At 38.2% G+C, this 22870-nt stretch overlaps 2 protein-coding genes across 2 annotated transcripts in view; both read left to right on the top strand.

The window, feature by feature from the left end:
* LOC145769674 (coiled-coil domain-containing protein 63-like) overlaps positions 1–22870 on the top strand; it is a 171967-nt gene that overhangs the window by 58533 nt on the left and 90564 nt on the right. The gene's annotated exons all lie outside the window — the stretch shown is intronic.
* On the top strand, positions 852–5318 carry LOC145769673 (uncharacterized). Its single transcript, XM_082581348.1, has 4 exons — positions 852–1853; positions 2096–2418; positions 2897–3031; positions 3291–5318. Exons 1-4 carry the CDS (start codon positions 1123–1125, stop codon positions 4322–4324), a joined length of 2223 nt encoding a protein of 740 aa, XP_082437474.1. The 5' UTR covers positions 852–1122; the 3' UTR covers positions 4325–5318.

The raw sequence follows: 22870 nt of genomic DNA on the forward strand, positions 1-22870 counted from the left end.
GTACCTGTACTTTGTTAATATCACACTGACCATAGTTACTTTTTTTATTTTAAAAGGAGGCTTTTTACGAAGGTCTTAGTAGTCTACTGCATAACAGACAGAGTGAACATAAAGTGCAGAGTTGGCCAGTTTCAAAGTAGCCGTAGTTGTAATATACGCTAGGCCTATAATGTTCTTACACTCAGTCGATGGCTGTTATGATATTTGGGCACTTTCAATAAAATTACACACATTTTCCCCCGCTAAAGTGGTTCTGTATGGTTATAACTGTAGGCCTAGGCTACAATATGAAGTAAATCAAAATAGGCTAACTAAAGGGCTAGCTTGTCAGTAGTCCAGAAAGTTATTTATAAACAAAAGTATACATATGTTAAATTTTAGTAGCAATCCAAGGTTTTAATCTGATCTTTCATTTAGGTTTTATTGTGATAAATTTAGTGCTTTAATCTATAATATATTTGTGAAATGGGGTTTGTGTGTTGTGTAACAAGCTGTAAAAGTGGGTACAAGTCTTGCAAGACTGTAGTGAAAGTACCAATGTTTCGATTTCCGAAAGATGAAGAAATGAAAAAAAGATGGCTACATGCCATTCCTCGAAAAAATCTAGTTCTCAACAGTTCACACAGAGTGTGTATAAAGCATTTTCATGAGGAAGACCTTCAACAAGTTACTTGTGATCATAGAAGAATACAATCATGTGATACAAAAATTCCTGAAAAACTAAAACGCGTTCGTGTAAAACCTACTGCTATACCCAGGATTTTTCCAAACTTGCCTAAATATATTTCAAAATCTTTGCCTGTTTCACGTTCTTCAGTTGCTATGTCTTCTTCCAGACTAGATGCAGATAATTCACGTATAAAAAAGCAAAATGATTTGCTGTTTGAGAAAGATACTTTTGAAGACTTTTCTTCTTTTACAACCAAATTAAAGGATACAGTCTTACCCAGTGGCTACATCACTGACTTAAATTCCAACTTTGCCCATTTCTTTTACTTCAAATATTCAGATGATGTCTTACAACTGCCCAATCTACAAATTTCAGTTCTTGTATCCAATGACTTTGTTTTAAAAGTATATTTGTTTTCTGCGTTGCTGCCCTTTGACACATATAAGCATTTGATGACATCTAAATCATTAAAAAGTACATCTGAACTGGCTAATGTGTTAGCTTTTGTCAAGTCTCTTCTTGAGAATAAGTCTGCTTCTGAAGCAAATGACTCTGCTGATGCTCTTAATCTTAAATTAGCTTCATCATTACTGGAAATGTATTTATCATCACAGACAACTGCCACAGTTCAAAATTTTCATTTGCCGTTGCTTCAGTTTGTAGCAGAACAGCTAAACTTAATTCAAATGCCAAAATTTGGAAAGAAATACTCCACCAATTTAATAACTTCTGCTTTCATATGGCAATTAACTAGCACATCTTTGTACAAAATACTGCATGCATTCTTTGTTTTACCATCAATCAGACGGCTCCAGCAGCTATCTGGTGCAATTTCAGTTGCAAGTGGACAAATGGACCTACAATATTTAAAGCAGCGGACATCCCATCTATCTGAACGAGAACGAGTTGTTACATTGATGATCGATGAGGTGTACACTGCTCAAAGAGTTGAGTACAGTAATGGAACATTTGTTGGCTTGGCTGATGATGGTACGCCTGCAAAAACCATTCTTGCATTTATGGTCCAATCTGTTGGCGCAAAGTACAAAGATGTTGTTTGTTTAATTCCTGTTAAAAAGTTAGATACAGCATTGCTGCGTCTTTGGTTTGATAAAGTAATGCTTGGACTTCACGACTTCCTTAATGTTGTGGCTGTCTCCACTGATAACCATGTCTGCAATCGGTATGTATGTAATAGAGTGCAATCCTATTTCTATTATTATGTAATATACATCACTAGTGTGTCTAAAAGTGCAGGCCTTGTGTTGTTCATTGATTGATCAACTATTTCCTTTTTTTTAAATATTATAAACACTTTAAAGTGATGGTTAAAATGTTTGAAAAGTACATCTGGCAATTACGCTTCCTGCATCTTTCCACAATCATTGTATTTGCAGGTTTCTAAATTTGGTGCTTATTTTTCAGCAAAATGTTTCTTGATTTGTGTGGAGGAAGTCTGGCACACAGCATTGCACATCCAACCAGAATTCATGAGCGTCTCTATTTGTTGTTTGATTTCACCCACAATTTTAAAAATATTTTTAATAACTTTGTAAATAAATCATTTTTCCATTTACCTACCACTGGCCATGAAGATTTGCTTGGAGACATGTGCACAGCTTCATTTTCGCACATCAAACGTTTGTTTGAAATGGAAGAACATAAAACTTTAAAAATTGCACACTCTTTGAAAAAGGCCTCTCTCAATCCAAGCAGCATTGCTCGTACCTCACCGCAACATGCATTGAGTAAGCATATTGTTGTATAAGTCAGTGGTTCCCAACACGTTTTTAAGGCGACCCATTTTTTTTTAAAAATTCAGTGCGTTGCAAACAAACAGCACTACAAAAGCAGTAACTTTTCAAGAAAATAATATGTTTATCAAATCACTAATAAGATAGCTGTGTTCGCTTGCTGTCAGTGAGTTTTTGAAATCGAGGCGTTATTTCGCCCAAGATGCAATATGCCTGAAAATCAAGCAACCCAAAAAAATAATCTGGCGACCCAACTTTGGGTCGCGACCCATGCGTTGGGAACCACTGGTATATGTGATATCATGGCATTGAGTAGTCTTTGCATCATATTGATAATATTTGCTGAATTATAATACAACAGTAAAATAAGTATGAAAATTAGAATGTAAGTGATGAATGAATTTTATTCATAGCCTACAGGCTACCATTTTGTTATACATTTGCATCACAGATATATGAATATTTTTTTTAGGCGTTTTTAGTGAATCAACTGTTTGTGGTCTAAAGTACTATGGAAAAGACAATCCTGCTTTCCTCGAAACTGCTCGTTTCATAAATTTAATTGCAAATGTGTGGAAAATCATGTCTGTTTCAACACCTACAAAAGGTAAGAATAAGATCAAAAGAATGTCTTTAGTTTAGTTGTTAAATTTATTTAATTAGGTTGAAATTGTGTAAAGTGACAACAGTAGCCTACTTATTACGGCCCAGCAAATAAGTTTTTTGCACATTTATTCAACTACTTCTGACTTTGGTTCGAGGAAAAAAGGTTCCTTCTGGCGAGGATAGTAGGTCTAAATTCTATGTTGTGTACCAATGGGTGTATACTACTCAGAAATTGCTAATGTGCACTGCATTTTTTTCAGCTTTTCGAAAAAGAGATGAGATGTGTTCTCCAATTGAAGCTGATGGAATCAAGCAACAACCGAGTTTGACCTTCTTGGGAAAAGCTAGAGATGTATTTATACTTTGGAAAAAAAGAAACCTTTCTGGGCTCACTTCACAGACATTTACTGCATGCATTCAGACCATGGGTGCGGTTCCAGAGCTGGCGCAACATTTGATAACCAACCATCATTTCACCTATGTTCTTACTGGAAAATTTTTGTCCGATTCAATAGAAGGACGGTTTGGGTGGTATCGGCAAGCCAATGGTGGTAATTTTTTCATGTCCGTAAAACAAGTTCTGGAAGCTGAAAAAAAAATTCACACTCTTAGTTTGTTGCAGCAACATGCTCTTCTTGCAGCAGCTAACCTCACAACCCTTGATGCTTTTCCACTCGACTTTGAAGTTGCGATGTCAACTGTTCCGTCTACAGATGTTTCATGGTTTACTGATTTTTTTTCTGCGGTTAATGTGGATGACCTCTCCGATGCTGATGCTAATGTGACGTATTTTGTGAGCGGATACATTGGCCGCAGTATCTCTCGACGTAGAAAGTGCAGTGCTTGCAAGATGTTATTGGTAAAAAATGTTAATGGGCCGAGTCTCCTTGAGTCGGTACCACATGATCGTGCACATCTTTTTGAAATGGCTGACCGTGGTGGTTTATCCGCTCCCACAGAATACTGCTTTGCAGTGACAGCGCTGGCTGTTCAATATTACACTGCTATATTGTATGATGACTTGGCTAAGTCGAAACTGTTTAGTTTGTTGAATCAGCGTTTTACTTTTACTTCTGCAATCTTGAATGTCGAAGAGTCTCGTGGCATTGGCGATTTAGTTCAGCAAAAGTGTGGTAATGGACATTCCGACTTTAACTTAATTGTGTGCACTGCATTTAACTGTTTTGCTAAAAATGAACTGAAACGATTTAATGCCCCGGAGATTGCACCTTCCACAATGGTAACTAATCGAAAAGTTCGAAAACTTTCTTCAAAAAGCACACACAAAAGTTAGTTATGTTTTGTTTACAAGTTTTTATTGCTACTTTATTCTTATTTGTTGTACCTCACAGGCAATAGAGTTGCTACTCTCATAAACACCTTAACAGTTTTTTCAAGCTTGCTTGGTATTGTACTGTATTATAATGTTTGTTGTATGCTTACTTCACATTTATGTACAACCAATCATATGAAGTGAGTAACTGAGTATTGGTGAAGTTGCTGTTTTATTCTTATTGAATAAAATCAAACTTTCATTGATTTATTAACAATATACCTTATTATGGTATAGTAGATTGTTTATCACAGTGTGTTGTGATTTGACTACATAATCTCTTGGTCATTCCGGACTATTTTTGATGGCCATATCTCAAAGAAATATTGGCTTATTTTTTATTTCTTTTTTTTGAACATGTGATATATTTTATTGAATACAGGTCATCTTTACGAAGCAGTCACAAAATTCTGACTTTAATCAATCACCCTATCTACGAAGGGATATAGCTATTTGCATGATTAACTGTCTTAGTCTTTGATTAAGTATATTTACGTCTACTTGTCTATATTACGAAACATAATGTAATCTAAATGGCGATATAAAGTAGACATTTGCACTATAGAATATTTGACTTGGGTAAATTTGATCAAACTGTTGGAAGCATCAATTACGTTGTTGAAATTGCTTGTATCATCAATCTTATCATTTACTTGCTTCCTTGATTGTCACTATTGCATGGTATTGTGTTCTGTCATGTTGCACCATCTAATGCATCTTCTTGAAGAAGTCAATTGCATTGATTGACGAAACGTACGAAAATGGATGTTATCGTTTTCATGACAGTGTAGCTGTTAATAGTGTTAGGTAACATGCGTAACTGTAATGTGTCAATGACAGTAGTCTATGCACGCGCTTTAGTGCATTCAATGCTGTGCTGGTGTGTGTAGAGCCAGAGTTTAATGAATACCGTATATTATATGTTCGCAAACCTGCAATAAACTTATATTTTCAACTACAATAGTCATGTATGCTTTTTGCGCATTAAAATGCAGTGGAACGGTTACGAGCAACCTATTTGTGCAAAAATAGTTGTTTGCTACAATCGCCCTTCTCCCAACAACGCCTGAAATCGCCTTCGCGTCCCGATACTCACTATGTCCCCGAGCAAAACGTAAATGGTTTATGTATTCACCATCAATTTTGATTCCTTTTTCTTCCCAGTTAAGTTGCTTAAAAATTTCTTATGCTGCTGTAAAAAGTTTTGGAGATATTGTGTCACCTTCACGTACCCCTTTTTGAATCTGAAATGGTTCAGAGTCTTTGTGCAGCCGAATTATAGATGTATTTTTCGCGTAAATGTTTTTGAGAAGTTGAGTATATGATTGGTCAATTCCCTGTTTTTTCAGTGCTGAAATGACAGCTGATGTTTCAACAGAGTCAAACGCTTTTTATAATCTATTAGTCCAAGGCAGAGTGGGATGTTATATTCGTTTGTTTTTTCAATTAATTGGTTGATAGTATGCAAGTGGTCCATGGTTGAAAACCCTTCCCTAAAACTGTGCACAAGCAAATCAATGTACCGGTACATCAACGTATATGAGCAGTTCTAAAATTCACATAGTTTTAATTTTCGGATATGCTCAGCGTGAATAATTTTACAAAATGAATCCCAAATTTTGAAACCGTGCCTTAAAAAATAACAGAGATATCACTCCTAAGGCATAAGAAGAATCGACAGTCCCCCCCCAAACTGGGCAAGACTCCAGGAGCCCAACCTTCTAAGGGTTAACATCACTTCAGTTGCTTGTACACACCGTTGTGATTTTTTTTAGTTACAAGAAGATTCACTTTCTCACATAAAAACATAAAAATCTAAAAATTTATAATAAGTCACCTTTTGTTTACTCAGATTCCAAGATAAATGGATAAAAAATCTCTTTACCTTTGATCTATTTTGCTATTTTCTGGCAAGCATTCAGGTTTTGGCAACACTTTTGCAACAACTTATTAAGTTTTTATCAGGGATATCTATAACTACGGGATTGGAAACTGTATCCAGTACTATACATCAGTAGGGTCATCACATTACTACGACTACAGAAAGATTAACAAAATAAAATACCGACTAAAAGATATACAAAATTCGATTTTACAATAATAATACAAAGTGTACACTCACATTAAAACTTAATTGATTATAAAAGTACATTTACGCTGCTAGAAAAAAAACGATAAATCCAAAAAATGAATGAATGCAACGAGTCCAAAAACCGCCTACTGTTGTTCTTTAGCATTTTAGTTACTGCAAATCGGATCAGAAGTTCAGTTGTTTTTGAATGAAGAGTGTTCAGCAATCAGTGAAACATGCTGTTGTATCGTCAACTTGTTCACAGACCAATCCAGTACGAAACCAATCCGTTTACGATGTCGTCAGAACTTAAACCAATAGTCATTCTGGAAATTTTTTAAGCACCAAACAAAATACAACATGACTGCACTAATGGAATACAAACAAATAAACAAACCAGGCAAGCGTAGTCCTTACAATTTACAGCAGGTGAATTGATTGTTACACTTTTGGTTGTTCGTTTAGCCTACTACTTGCTGCCCTTTGAGGTAAATTTATGTGATTATTTATCAAAGCAGCGTCCAAAGAAAAGTGACCCTACTGGTGTATAAAATGGTTTTGAGTTCCACATAGTTTCCAATCCCGTAGTTATAGATATCCCTGGTTTTTATGTGTGTTCTAGCTACAATCAGGGCCTCTGAGAGAAATTTTCACTAGAGGTACGAAGAGTTTTTCCAGGCCCCCCTCTCACTCCGGGCCCCCTTTGTCTTGGGTAAAACGCATGATGTTTGCTTAGGCGTTTTGCACACCGTAAAGCATTTTACTGCAGAATTGGACATCTGTGCGCAATAATAGTATCAGGCTGCAATAAAACTATTATGTAGTGTTTTGTGTTGTGCAATGTGCATATCATATGATCTGTCCCTCGCCAATTTGTGTATCCTGCATTGAATTCGTGTGTCAGTATTGTTGTTGATAGTGCTGTTGAGAGCAGGCATGGAGGAACCACGTGGGCCTGGGGCCACCTACTTCATTTTCTGGGTGGGCCTGGCCCTCTCACTTTTGAGATCCAAATTTCTTTGAAAAGATAGCGAAAACGGCAAATCAGAGACGGAGTTTAAAAAAGTTTAAAAAAAAATTTGATACCAATTTGTTTTCTAAGCAACATTATTAACTAGGTAGTATTAACAAGCTAAAAAGGAGGCTAAAGGTATAACTGACCGCCCGCCCCCCTCCTCCGTCGATGTTTTGCATGAAACCGCAAAGATTTAAGCACGCCTATGGCAATGCTTGTCCAGTAACCTTATTTAAGCTGTTTTGGCCTGTCTAACACTACCCTTTCGTTATAGCACTGCATATGCTGGTGGTAAACACAACTCCAAATCTTCCACTTTTGGCAAAATAAAGCATTTTTGTTATATCATATCTCAAAAATCTGATGTGATAGCGAAAATCTGAGTTCAGATTCGGATTCAGCACCCCAAAATTACCTTCAATCAGTTTTCAAAGTCCAAACAGCAGAAAAAAAATCTTTTTTTGTAGACCAGTGTTATCTTTGATAGCTCAATGATGAAATCCAATCCTCCAATCTTTAAACTTTTCTTTTGAGCCCACTATTGATGGGCAGCACGTGTGGGTGTGGTTGAGTGTGATTGGTGGAGCAATCTATCAATCAATATAATTATTCTCTATGGTTGAAACAATGATATCATTACATATGCACGTAGGCCTGCCGTATGGTACTGTACCGTTTGTATCTAGCCTATCTGCCAACCGAAATGAAGAAAATTACATCGTTTTTCGCCAAACGGTCTTTAGACAAGTCCAGTTTCATATAAAACTCAGAGGAACTTTATTGCATAAAGTATAACTGTGTGTGTATTATTGTAACCGAATTCAAGTATTAGGGATTCAACATTGTTATGGGGGTCTGCCCCCCCAGAAGTTGGATGGACTTTTACTGCTGTGCCTTTGGGCCCACCTACTTTTAAAATGGTTCCTCGATCCCTGGTTGAGAGGTGTTGCTTTTACAGCTTTAATGTAAAATTAATTCATTTATTCATTTCTCTTAGATGTAGTTATTATTCCTGATGAGGACACTATGTGGTGTCAAAAACGTTAGATTTAGCAGGGTTTTTTTCTTGTTTTTTTTTGTGTGTTTAATAAAAAATGTTAAATCTGTTAACGTTACTGAGTGTTATATGTATCTGATACAACAAGTCAAGCTCTCTACCGAGACTCAAACATGAATGAAAACCTAAACCAAGCCGGCAGTAAAGTAAAGTACGTATCAAATACATAAACGAGAATTGATGAAAGAGCGGTGAGCAAAGCCTGCAAATGCAGCGTCGTGGCAAACTACAGCCAAAAAAACAAATTATATGCGAAACACGGCAGTGATAAACAAACCAAGCACAGCGATAAATAATAAAATAAAGCGTCATGGCAAACACAAAATGTAGCGTTGTGGAAAAATATGAGTAGGCAAAGACGGCAGTGAAGTTTAAGGCAGTAAAATATTAAAAAAATACCAAAAATGTAGTGAAGCGTCAAAAAAATTAAACTTGTGGCAGAATTAAGTTTTGGATATTTATTTTGGCATGTGTATCCATTTATCTTCACAAGCATCTAGATTATCAATATTGGGTTGTGCAACAAATGTGACATTGTAGCATTGAGAAAGTTGTGGTTCAGTTCTTAGATCATGAAATACAGCAAAATGTTTTAATAACGCGGCCCTGTCATTATTAGAAGAAAAATCGAAAGTGTTCCAAGTTGCACGATGGCCTAACCAGCGCACCGAAAATTTATTAAAAGTTTGTCCAACATATTGTTCATGGCAAAGTAAACATGTTGCTACATAAATCCCATAATTGCTGCAATTGAGTTCCTGTTTTAACCTAAAAAGTCTTTGTGGAGTGCTCAAAGTCGTTGTACGTGAAACCATTGACAAGCGATGATGACCATGGTTACCACATAACGCACAGCGACCACAAGGGGCAGAATAACCCCTTTGTAGAACAGAAGATTGGATTTTTTTTGATAGATCTTTGTAGTTTGTAAGATAATTTCCAATTGTTTTTGGCCTTGTGTATGTGACCATGACATCAGGTTTAAGTTCTTTTTCACTCATTTTCAATAAAGCTGGGAAAGCAGTTACTGTAGCCCACACAGTCTTGCTGTTTTTCTTTTTAGGTTTTGGTGGCCTAAGTCTATCAGTCCAAGTTGAAGCAATTCCAATCATGTCATTTGTCCTCGCGATAGGGAAATCTGACCTAGTAGCTTTTTCTTTGAGTCTTGACAAGCTGGAAATGTAATGTTCATGGCACTCATTCAGAAGACGCATTCGGATGGCTTCTCCGTAGGCTATAATATGGATTTGAAGGTGGATATAGGGTGGTGTGACTTTCCATCTATGAATCAACGATCTTTTGCTGTAGCTTTGACGAAATCTTCAGTGGTAAAGTTAAACTTATTACTATGGGTGATCCAATGATTGACATCTAAAAATTCCACTGCGCCTGTCTCTTGAGAAGTATCAACCTGCCTGAATGTTAATTCAAGTCCAAATTTGCCGAAATTATCAATAAGCGCTAATTTTATATTATTAGTTGTTTCGAGTCCAAATGAAAGCCAAATGATGTCGTCAATGAATCTTTTGAAAATGCATGCTTGGTTAATAACTGTACACAGAGATTGCAGAGTGAAATGCATAGTTATATTAGCAAGTGAAACTGAGTTGTTATCTCCAGTGATAATACAAAAGATTACAATACAACGGATCTTGTCAAATGAGATTTGAAGTAGCCAACTTTTTCCGCCATGTTCTTACCTGATGTGACATGACAGGTCTATCTATATAATCAAATATGGTAACGAATTTATTTTACCTCTCTAAGTAATGCGTAGTAGCCTCCTGTGACACCAAGTTTTGAAAGTTTATAAAGATTAAATACAGCAATCTAATCTTTGCGCTTTACGGACACAATATAGCCTAAAAAATTGTTACGCTTGTAGGTAAACGTAAAGGAATTGAAAAGAGGTATCAACACGAGTAGAGCTAGAATGAACTAAGGGACAAATCATTGTGTAGCTACCAAGAAGTCCTGTCGCCGCAATTACAAACTACTCACAGCCACAGGGCGGCACGACGTAATCAAGTGCACGTGACTCGGTGCAATGCACTAGGCCAGGGATGGCGAACCACTGACCCGCGGGTCACGAAGTGACCCATCACAGATTTTCAGTGACCCACTTGTCTTTTTTTAAATAATGAAATTTAAACAAATATTTCAGCAAAGAATGAATGTTTCACTAAATATTTGTAATAAGGCCCCACCCTATTTTAATCTAGTACCGTACCGCATTGCCATATAACTTAGCAGTCTGACACAACTTAATTTGTGGTAATGTTTTACAGCGATTTGTTGAATTGTTGGAAGAAGTACAACTTTTTTTAACTGAAAAAAATCAAAAATATCCAGAGTTAAGCGAAAGTACGTGGTTGAATAATTTAGATTTTTTCGCTGATTTCACAATGCATTACAATAAGTTAATACTAAATTGCAAGGCTGCGGAAATATTGTATTATCCATGTTTGGGCACATTAAAGCATTTAGAAGAAACTCTCTATTTTTTCTGTAGACCTTGAACAAGGTCAGCTGAAATGTTTTCTTCAGTTGTTGAAGCACTTTACCAGTACCAATTTAACTTATGATCAAAAGCAAACTGCACTCAACAAGTATGTTTTACTGACGAAAGAGGCCAAAAACGTAATGTCAGAAAGGTTTACCCAGTTCCGAAAGCTAGATACTACATTGCAGTTCATTCTTTTCCCGCATGCAATTCAATTTGAAAATCTTGAACTATCAAACTTCAAATGGCTTCGTCTATACAACTTGGAAATGGAAATGATAGACTTTTCAGAAAGTGCAGTTTGGAAAACAAAATTTGTAGACTTAAATCATCTCTTACAAAAAATTGAAATGAAAACGGATATGGATGGTTGTGACTTTCCTGCTGTTGAAAACCATGCTGAAAATATAATTCTTACAGAGTGGAACTCCCTGCCAAATTCGTTTGAAACTATGAAAAGATTTGCGGTAGCTCTCTTAACGTTGTTTGGTTTTTCATATTCGTGCGAATTTTTATTTTCGCACATGAAATTTATACAATCAAGCACACGGAATCGTCTCAGCTCAGATATGAGTGCTGCATGTGTAAAGCTAAAAACTACGGATTACTAACCAAGGATAATAAGACTTGCAGAGAAGATGCAGCAGCAAGTTTCGCATTAACATGTAATTAAATGTATGACCCACTTTTGCTTTTTCAAGGATTAAGGTCTCTTTTGTGACCCATGCACTAAAAAAGGTTCGCCATCCCTGCACTAGGCAATGACCATAACGCAAAATAAACGTTACTAACTGTATCATTCCTCTCTTATAAATTAACACTTAGCAGTAGAAATAAAACATTACAGCTAAGAGAGGGTGATACTAACCAAGTATTCACGACTTAACATACACAATATATATAGTGCTTCTAACAAATCACTGCAATAATGGTCATATTACAATTAGGGTCAGAAGCACATACGACTAACAAACGTATTGACTAAGCCTGATAAAAATCAGGGTTGCGTCTGTTTCGAACTGGATAGCGTCTCTGTGGGACAGCTTTACTATGCCCAGAGTGGTCATTGGTATCGGTCGGTTCGGAATCTTTCTTTGGACTTGGTGCAACCTTAACTTTACTTGAATCAGAAAAATCACTTTTACTTTCAGTATGAACGTTGTGAAACCTGGGTTGAAGTTGATTTATGTGTCTCTTCCAAACACCTCGTTCCGTTCGTACGTTGTGCAGGACACGTCCCCGTCTTTTAATTACCGTACCTGGTAGCCACTTCGAACCAGATGCATAGTTTCGAGCATAAACTAATGAACCTTCTTCATAGCTTCGCTTATGAGATGCAGGTTCTTGTATTGAATTACTTTTTTCCTTTGGCGAGAACAAGGAAAATAGCGTTTTCGGCTGGCGCCCATGAAGAACTTCGGCTGGAGTCTTCCAGTCGAGGCATGGGTGAGGTGTGCTTCTGTACGTTGTGACTACTAAGAGATGAGCATCTTGCTTGCTCACTTCTCCCTTATAGTTTTTTTTCACCGCCCTTTTAAAGATTTGAACGAAGCGTTCCGCTTCGCCATTTGAAGCAGGATGGAACACTGGCGAGGTGATGTGACGTATTCCTAACTTGATGCAAAATGTCTTGAACTCTCCGGACGTAAACTGGCTTCCGTTGTCTGAGACAATCGTGTCCGGAGAGCCTTCTATCGCAAAGATTTGTTGAAGTGCGCTGATCGTTGCTTTAAAAGTTGCCTGTCCGATGTTTTGCATAGAAACATAAGGACATTTTGAGTGTGCATCAACGCAAATCAGCCACATCTTTCCTAAGAAAGGTCCAGCATAGTCGAGATGAATCCGCTGCCACGGCTTTGTAGTTTTCGGCCATGCTTGGTACTCTTTGTCCGGAGCTTTTGCGACAAGCCTGCAAGGTCCGCACGACTTCACCATCTCTTCGATGCTTTTGTTCAACTTCGGCCACCATACGTATCTGCGTGCCATCTGCTTCGTTCGGGTGATTCCCTAGTGACCTTCATGCAAGAGTTTTAAAACTTGTGCCTGCAAACATTGCGGAATTACTGCTCGTGGAAAACCGTCACGTTGTAAAAGTATTACATCGTTTTCTACCCACATCGAGTCTTTATACAAAGCATAGCAGCGCAGCTTATCATTGTCAGGTAATCTTCTAGGCCAGGGGTCACCAACCTTGTTTGCATGCGGACCACTTTGGCACTAAGGAGAGCTGTATCTCACGTTTAATTGTCATTTTTATTACCTTGAACACAGAGCACCGTTTGACTCAACCAACCACGCATGCAGAGTTAGTTGAGTCAGTGGGTGGGGTTAGTTGAGGCGCAATGGCATTCATGAGATGCATAATTTTTGGGGCTATTGGGCACCGTCCCCACCTGGCAGACTGGCACCTCTGATCTATACCATCAATGAACGTTTATTGTATCCAAAAATGGGGAATAACCTATACTTTGTAGGCTACTATAGGCCACAAGAAATATTAAAAATACCAGGCAGGCCACATGGCTCCTCCAAATTCGCCCGTTTCCACAAACTTTTCATAAAAAAAGAGTTTTCACAGCAACCAGTAACAAATTTTCTTTTGCCCGACTTCATGCCATTTCTCTAAAAAAAATTTAAAAAAAGATCTTCACCGCAACCAGGCCCAAATTTCTCTCGATTTCGCCCGACTTCATGCCATTTCTCTTCCTATCGCCCAGACCCAAATTTCACACGTATTATCGAAAGTGACATGAAATCTAATACTTTTCATGCTCCCACAGGCCACATTATATTGCTTTGCAAACCACATTTGGCCCGCCAGCCGTAAGTTCCCTACCCCTAAATTAATCACAAGTGGACATGTAAAAACAGCACTGTTGTCGGTGCACGCCAAATGTGCCCAACTGTTGCATTGGAAACATGTAGAACTACTACTTCCACCATAGGACAGCACGAGTTGCATCAAGTGCAGCAATAACGAATCGAGCAATTCCAAGAGTATTGATGGTGCCGATCATAGTCACCAAATCTCCTCTATCCCTAAAAACAATAGACCCAACTTGTTTCATGCCTTGTTTGTGGTTTGAGCATTCCATCTTTACTTTAGAAGCATCAGCTCCAGTTTCATTTATCTTCTTCAAACATCTGCGAAACGTTTCTTTGTCCACACCAACTCTTTCTGCTGCCTTTCTTAACGACATACCATCTTGCACTAACTTCAAACCAGCTTCAAAAGTCTCCATAAGCCATTGTCCACAACCAGTTTTTTTTTATAATTTTTAAGACTTAATTTGAAAATATTTTAAAGCTAAACAGAAAAGTAATAATCAAATAATAGCTCATTTTGTCCAAGTAACTGAATTAATAACTTAATGCGCGTTTAGCAATAAAATTCAGAAGTAAGATTTCAGAAGCCTGCAACTTGAGGTAGGGTTAGTTAAGTCACTGCCTCAACTAGTCCCGCAGCTATTGACTCAACCAACCCCAATCCTTCCTCGTGACAATGATTGAACGTATTATTTATACGTAAAGCTTTATCAGTTTTACACAAATGCACTGTGCATAAGATAGCTATAAACTATATGAAACTTCGACGCTATCTTCGCTTACGCCTATCATAGCTTCAGCATCCTAATCAACTTTGAGCTGAAAATATTTACTTTTTAGTCCAAAAAATGGCATTTTGCTGACTGTATAACCAGGCCCGTAACTAGGGGGGGCAAAGCCCCCCCTGCAAAAACGTTGGCACCCCCTGGAAAAAATTATGTTAAATTAGCTCTGTTCGCTGAATTTTCAGTTTTACACTCAATTTTCTTGTGTTTAATTGTAAACATTGTGTGTTTAAGGATGTGGTAGAATCAGTGGCGTAGCCAGGGGGGGGTTGGGGGTTGCAACCCCCCCTTTGTCACACGTGTGACGTCACGATATTGAGATTGATGCTTAGTCTAAAAAAAAATTGCCTAATTTTATACAAAACTGTATTAAAAGAGCGAGTTTTGCCAATACCAAACATCTCAGCCAGGAATTAGCAACAAGAAAACATAGAGACTTAGCTTTATTTCCGAAAAATGCCGAAAAAAACATGATCTTATCCTTTTGCTATGCCACCGGACAGCACCATTTTACAGGAATATTCATAACCACATTTTTGTTGAAAATGCTCTCAGAATGCATCAAATTCAAAGTAATTTTTAAAAAAAGTTTGGGGAGGCCCCCCCGCCGCTGGGTCGTCAACCCCCCTTTCAAAATTTCTGGCTACGCTACTGGGTAGAATGTTGTCTCTAAAACAAAGTTTGCCTAATTTTAAACGAAACTGCATTAAAAGAGCGAGTTTTGCCAATACCAAACATTCAAATGCCAATACCAAACATTTAAAATGCCCTAGAAAACATGATCTTATCATTTTGCTATGCCACCGGACAGTACCATTTTACAGGAATATTTATACCCACATGTTTGTTGAAAATGCTCTCAGAATGCACCAAATTCAAAGTAATTTTTCAAAATTTTCTGGGGGAGGTCCCCCCAGACCCCCCGCTGCTGGGTGTCGCCTTTGGCGAAGACGCTGTCGGGCTTTGCCCGCCGCCCGTCAACCCCCCCCTTTTTTTTAAATTCCTAGCTACGCCACTGACTGTTTCTATGATAAACTAGTCTAATGTAAACGTTGTATTAGGCCTACGATTAATGTTCTTGCGTGAATATACCCACATTGTGTACAAACGTCGTTTTCGTACATGATTCGGAAGGTAAAAGTTGGGCCCCCTCTAGAATACTTTTTGCCCCCCCTGCTGCTCCAAGCTAGTTACGGGCCTGTGTATAACCTGTATAACTTACACAGCTGCTAAAACAAGATGAACGCAGTTACCCATAATGCTTATTATTTCAAGCAATTAATCTTCACGAAGTCATGCTTGGTTAGTCAGAAAACAATGGTGACTCAACCAACCCACTGACTCAACTAACCCCACCTTCCCCTAAACGTCGTCAGGTTGAGGAACAATCGGGGAGGGGCGACATGATGCAATCATAAGAGTGCTAACTTACGTAAACTTTCTTGCGCCAGATACTTCAAAGCAAGGTCTAAAAGCGACGATTCACACGAGAAACTCCCAAGGCGTCAGCGCCGCCATTTTGAACACTGCGGAAGAATGCTTTGATCGAAGTTCCAACGCCTGGCATCAAACATTTCGCAACACACGTTTTGTGCTATTCGACACAACGGGTTTCTTTTATAGATGAAATAACCTAGGCTACGTTGACTTGTCAACGTCTATGCTAGTTTGTATTTCGCCGTTTGAGCCAATTAACAATATTGCTCTGGTAAAATGACTGCTGGATACTTGCTATGAAAGTTTTTCACATGTAGAAAACAGCCTAGTTTCCGACCAGATGTTCAGAAGTACAAATGAAAAAAGCTGCTATTTTTATGGAAAGGAGTTCTCTTCCAGTACATTATGAACACTGCGGGAAAATGCTTTGAACGAAGTTCTACGCCAGGAATTAGAACTCCGTACGTCTGCAGACGTTGAATCAAAAAAAAGAGATGCGAAAAATATACTAGAGTACCTTAGTCTATCACGACCGCACTATTTGATTTGTTGTGATGTAGTGATACCAAAAGTAGCGATATGCACGCTGTTACGTTAATTTACGTTAACTAACTCAGGGGGGAAAAAGTAAGTTAATTTTGGGTTGATTCAACGTTCGAGGCAGCACAAATCGATTTAATTTTCCTGGCGAGTTATATTGCGTACCCAGACAGCAAAAATCATCATTTTTACATTGATTCAACGTCTACAGACGTGAAGTCAATGCAAAAATAACAAATTTTGTTGCCTGCGTAACAATGCTCAAGATGAAATTTACGTTTGTTTTACATTAATTCGACATCTAGCGACGTTAAATTATCATAAAATAACGTTAAGTGTTCAACCAGGTACCGATAACAAATTAATAGCTCATTGCGAGATGATTGCCTCGATTTACGTTTACACTAACCTGGCCATGCACTAACATAATTTCGGCACAATTGTTTTCGTTAAACGTTTTGTCTAACCCCATAGGCAATCTAGACACTCCATCTGCATTACCATGTAGATTAGTTGGTTTGTACTGAATATCATATTGATATGCCATTAAGGTAATAGCCCATCGTTGAAGACGCTGAGCTGTTAGGACTGGTAGATTCTTTTTTGATGAGAAAATCGAAACTAGTGGTTTATGATCCGTAATTAAAGTAAACTTCCGTAGGTTTATGATCCGTAAAGGTTTATGATCCGTAATTAAAGTACAGGTATTGGTGAAACTTCGTTACCCCATAGATGATAGAGAGCGCTTCTCGTTCAATTTGTGAGTACCTTTTCTGTGTTTCACTCAAGTTTTCGATGCATGGGCGAGTGGACGTTCCACACCATCGTGCTTCTGCATCAAAACTGCTCCTATTCCGTACTGAGATGCATCGGTGGCTAGTATGAGTGGTTTGCTCTCATCGTAGTGACTTAGCGTGGTTGCATTGATCACGTCCTCCTTCAGTTGTTGAAAAGCGAGTTTGCAATGTTGTGTCCACCTGAACACTGCTCCTTTCTTCAACAAAGAATTTAAAGGTTTTGCCTTGTCTGGAAGATCTGCTATAAAACGACCATAATAGTTAATTTTCCCTAAAAAAGCTTGAAGTTCTTGAAGGTTTTGCGGCTGGGGTAATTGTTTTATTGCTTCGACTGATGTGCTCGACGGTCGCTTGCCGTCTTTGTCGATTACATGACCAAGATATTCTACCAAATCCTTGAAAAATTCACATTTTTGTACTTTAACACAAAACCCATACTCTCTTAACCCTTACAAGGTTGGGCTCCCTGGAGTCTTGCTCAGTTTGGGGGGGGGGGGGTTGTCGATTTTTCTTATGCTTTAGGAGTGATATCTCTGTTCTTTTTTAAGGTACGGTTTCAAACTTTGGGATTCACTTTGTAAAAATATTCACGCTGAGCATATCCGAAAATTAAAACTATGTGAATTTTAGAACTGCTCATAGACGTTGAAATGTTGAGGTGACTTATGACTTTTGGATTATTTTGCGATTAAAGCAATTGTAGCGTGAGTTTACCCATTATTTTTTGGTAGAGTAATGAAAAACATGCATTGCAATGTTGTGATTAAAATTTTTTTACATAATCTCAATTTGAATCCATATTTTTCATGCAAAATAATAACTTTTCCCACGCTCAAAGATAAGCTCGCTGCTTGACTAAAAGAACAATGCTTCATCAATTACATGCAATAATGAGATTGCTGAACGCGTGTCACACCAATTTGGATTATAATCTTGTGACCTCGGTTCAAAGAACAGCAACTCCTACGCTTTATTAACAAATGTAGACCAGCTTAAGAAGCAGGGTGGCGTTTATCAAATACTATTATGTAATCCACGAAACGAATGGAAGATCATGCGACAATAAACGCGGCATAAATCCAATGTATTGTAGTTGCAACAGCGTCTCTCAATGTAAGTTCAATGTGAACTCGGCTACATACAAGGCTAGTAGGCTACTAGGAGTAAGATTACCCGATAAAGTCGATGATGCTCTACGACGTAGAGTCTACCTAAACAGAAGTCAGAAAGAAATTCAAAATAAAACAGTTACGGTTCATTAATTAACAGAACGTCACAACGCTTTTCGTCAAAAGGAAAATCTGTAATGCCTTGGGTCATTTTCTTGTGGATTCAATAAGCTCTCTAAGATCATACGTCACACACTAAAATCCAAACAATATTTAGATTTATTCAAAGTAGTATTTATTATGTGTCAAATCATTGTGAACTTGGAGAAATACTTTACAAAGAATTAGCTGCCTAATGGGCGTTTGTGCGATAAAAATGTCAGTTTGGCAGCAAAATATTGATAAGTATTTTGATTTGGTTACAGTAATACCGGACTGCAGCAATTGGCACAATGCTCTTGCAGCAACGTGTTTCAACTTGATTCAATGGTAAAGCAACCTGTGTTCTGTCAGGTTATGTACACACAAGTTCAGAAATATTTAGGAATATGCAATGAGGCACATTGAAATTACAAGTGGGTGCACATTTACAGTTCGATAATACGAGAAATTGAATACAACGCTAATACAATCATTTCGACGTGGATTCAACATTGCAAGACGATGTAAACATGTGCGGGTTTGCAATTAGATTACTTCTCTTCTGTCCTTGTTTGTATAAAAGTCGTAAAATCAGTCGTTGTATCCGTGCTAAAATTCAGCTATGTTCAAACCGCATTACATTGATATTTTCTAAATAGAAAATGGATTTATAAAATATGAATACAATACTGTTTCAGCATATAAAAATGTTGAATTTTACATCGAGTATTACGATTAGTTTTATGACCCACTTTTTATACAAAAAGGATAGATGATTTTGATAAGCAATCTAAGTGCAAAACCGCGCATGTTTACAAGTATTCAACGTCTTGATATGTTGAATCAACGTAAAAATAGCTATCTGTCTAATGAAAGGAAAAAAGGAAAATTTTTCATTGAGCTCCGCGTTTTATTTAGGCTGTGGTTGAAGCCAATGTTTATAAAACCGCAATCATTCAAATAGTTTATTCTGCGCAAAAGCAAGCTTGACATACTCGTATGGAATGTGCAGGACATAAAGGCTTTTCACAGCACTGACATTGGCCACGGTTTTTTGGTAGTTTATTTTTTCTGGCTTTGGCACCTTCTCCCATAATAGCGTATTTGCATACGTCGCATCTACGTCGTGTCGACGATAGTTGGGGCAGAGTGGCCCTTCTGCCGCTTGGAGTTGTTGTTGAAGGTTGTTTCCCTATTGCTGCTTCAATCTTATGTATGGTGTGATAGTTCAGGCCCTGGAGAAATCGCGACTTTATGAATGGCTTCACGAGTTCCATGGCCAGTTCCCAACCGAAGTCGAAGGATTTTCGTTTGCGTGGATCAGTCCTTTCATTTAGTGCTAAAACTGTAGATGCGTTGACGCGGCAAGTATCCAAAAAATAAGCAAACGCAGTAGTTGTCCACCTTGGTGACTTCGCTTTGCACGTGAATGAACCCATCCTTTTGTCGATGATGTCGGTGCCACCCTTTGTGAAGTCGTAAAGCTTATACAAGCCTGGCTTCTTTTTGCCGTCATCCTTGGTAATCCCCAATAGAGGTTGCATGGTCGTCAACATCAACACATTCCGCATGCCAGAATTCTTCGTTTTTACTACATAAGAATGTAGGCTGAGATCAGCCTCACTCGTCTGCCAATAAATTTCGTACAAAAATTCCTCCCTACCACTCACTTGCTTCACTTCCAGGGGTATTCCTCTACGTATAGCGTTGAGGGTTCCCACTGACGTTATACCCCTATCAAGCAACCACTGCGCGAGTGGTATGGAGGTGTACAAGCGGTCATACGAAATATTCCGACCTTGAAGGTCACCGTGTTGTTCCAGGCTCATCACCATTCCTTTTACCACTTCTTCTGTTCCACGAACGTAAAAATGAAATGGCTCTTCCTTCGGTTTACCTGAATAGACCGATGCCGTAAATGTGTATGGGAATCTGCTGGCGTTTACAGACTTGAACAGAAGGCCATATTTCGCAGGTTTGTTTGGATTATATTGCTTGAAGGCAATTTGTGTCCTCATGGGGTATAGCGTTTCGTCCAACGACAAGTAGCCTAGTCATCTGGAATGACATGTTTGCCGCAGTTTTCGTTAAACATTTCGAAAACGACTCGAAATGCGGCAAACCGGTCATTCTTCCAACGTTGCGGCCTAGTATTTTGGTCGTCGAACGAATTGTTCGAAAATAAAAATTTAAAGCGGTTCTTGCTCATTGTTGCACTAAACACGGGATGCCCTTGCAGTTGATTGAACAATACATCCGTGGAATGACCAGCTTGTCCTAAAAGCCCCCGAAAATACCCCAATCCAACAAAGCCCAGCATCTCCTCGTTGTTGGTTGGGCCAAAATAGCAGTACCTGCTGTCATCTAAAATTCTCTCTGGCAATTGAGAAATAGGTGTGGCAATTTTTCTATTTGTTTCTTGAACAGTAATGTTCAAAATGTTTAAAGAAAAAAATAGTTCCCATGCTTGCCGAGGAGTCTTGGCTTCTTTGGCTTCTCCTCTAACACCAGTCGGGCCAGATATAATGTTACCCCGGCCCCTTCTCCCGTTGTGCACCGGTCTCGCATTAGACCAAGTAATGCTGACGCCGCCCTCTTGTCTGTTTTTTGGCTTTTCTACAAAAGTTGTATAAGACTTCAGTGTGTCGGGAAACTCAACAGCATCGTAGTTGTTCATGTCGAGAGAGGAATCTATGCTGTTCACCTGTCTTTTCGATGTTATAATCCGTTGTGGTGGCGCAAACTCCGGTTGAACATCGCCCATGGAAGGTAACTGGTCGTCAATCTCGATCGGAATCGCTGTTGCGGAAGTTGACGGAAAAGAATCCGCTTCTTCATCTGAATCGGAGTGCCATAAATCCTCCAAATCATCCGCCTGGCTTTCGTCGTCAGAATCCAGTAAAACATGTTGCAATATTTCTTTAGCACTGAATCCTTGCCTTGCCATGTTTTATTTAAAAGTGAAAAGGACGTAATTTTTTTAATAATGGCGTTGAAATACTAAAAAAAATGTATAATGAAACAGATTGTTAGTCACATAGAAACTAGTTAGAAAAAAACTGTTACACAGAATTGTAAAAGTCAAGAATAAACCAAAACTTTGCAATATAATAAATTGTCAGACCGTTGTCAAAAATTGTTAAGTGCACTTTACATATTTACTGATGATAAAACTATATGAATGTTATGGTTATCTATGGTGATTCAGATTAGCTTCTTGAGCAATGCTTCACGTTTATGACAAACTACACGTAGAAGGGAAATCCAACAGGCGTTTGCACAATTTCGTCGTTTAGCGACGTAGATTCGACGAAAGCGGCGTAATAATTAGTAGGCCTACCTGGTATCAATATTGGCTGTTTCTGCAATGTTGCGTTATGACCATGAACGCCACGTGGCTTGAAAAACAACATTATAATGCTGAAGGAAACCATATGCATGAAACTGATAACACTGGTCTACAAAAAAAGAATTTTTTTTTGCTCTATGAACTTTGAAGACTGATTTAGAGTAATTTTGGGGTGCTGAATCCGAATCTGACCTCAGATTTATCCTATCACGTCAGGTTTGTGAAATATGATAACAGCAAATTGCTACTTTTGTCAAAAGTGGAAGATTTGGCGTTGCGTTTACCACCAACATATGCAGTGCTGTAACGAAAGGTTAGAGTTAGACAGGCCAAAACAGCCTAAATATGGTTACTGAACAAGCATTGCCATAGGCCTGCTTAAATCTTTGTGGTTTCATGCAAAACATTGACGGGGGGGGGGAGAGGGTCAGTTACACTTATAGCCTCCCTTTTAGCTTGTTATTACTGCCTTGTTAATAATGTTGCTTAGAAAACAAATTGGTATCAAAATTATAATTGGTAGGTGTATTTCAGCTACTTATGCACCACATGGCCTGGATTTCTGGATCTTGCACAATGTGTATGTGCAATAAACGCAACGTCAAACCTTTCACTTTTGACAAAAGTAACAATATGCTGTTATCATATCTCACAAACCTGACGTGATAGCATAAATCTGAGGTCATATTCGGATTCAGCACCCCAAAATTACTCTAAATCAGTTTTCAAAGTTCACAGAGCAAAAATCGTGTAGACCAGTGTAATCTATCTAATAAAATTATCTCTGATGTAAATTCAACGATTGGGCAATGGTATGTCTCAACAAAATTACCAAATATTCCATTATTTTGACGGCTAGAATGCATTGTTGAACCTA

This window comes from Aplidium turbinatum, chromosome 4, assembly GCF_918807975.1.
Source record: "Aplidium turbinatum chromosome 4, kaAplTurb1.1, whole genome shotgun sequence".
In the NCBI taxonomy this organism is placed as follows: domain Eukaryota; kingdom Metazoa; phylum Chordata; class Ascidiacea; order Aplousobranchia; family Polyclinidae; genus Aplidium; species Aplidium turbinatum.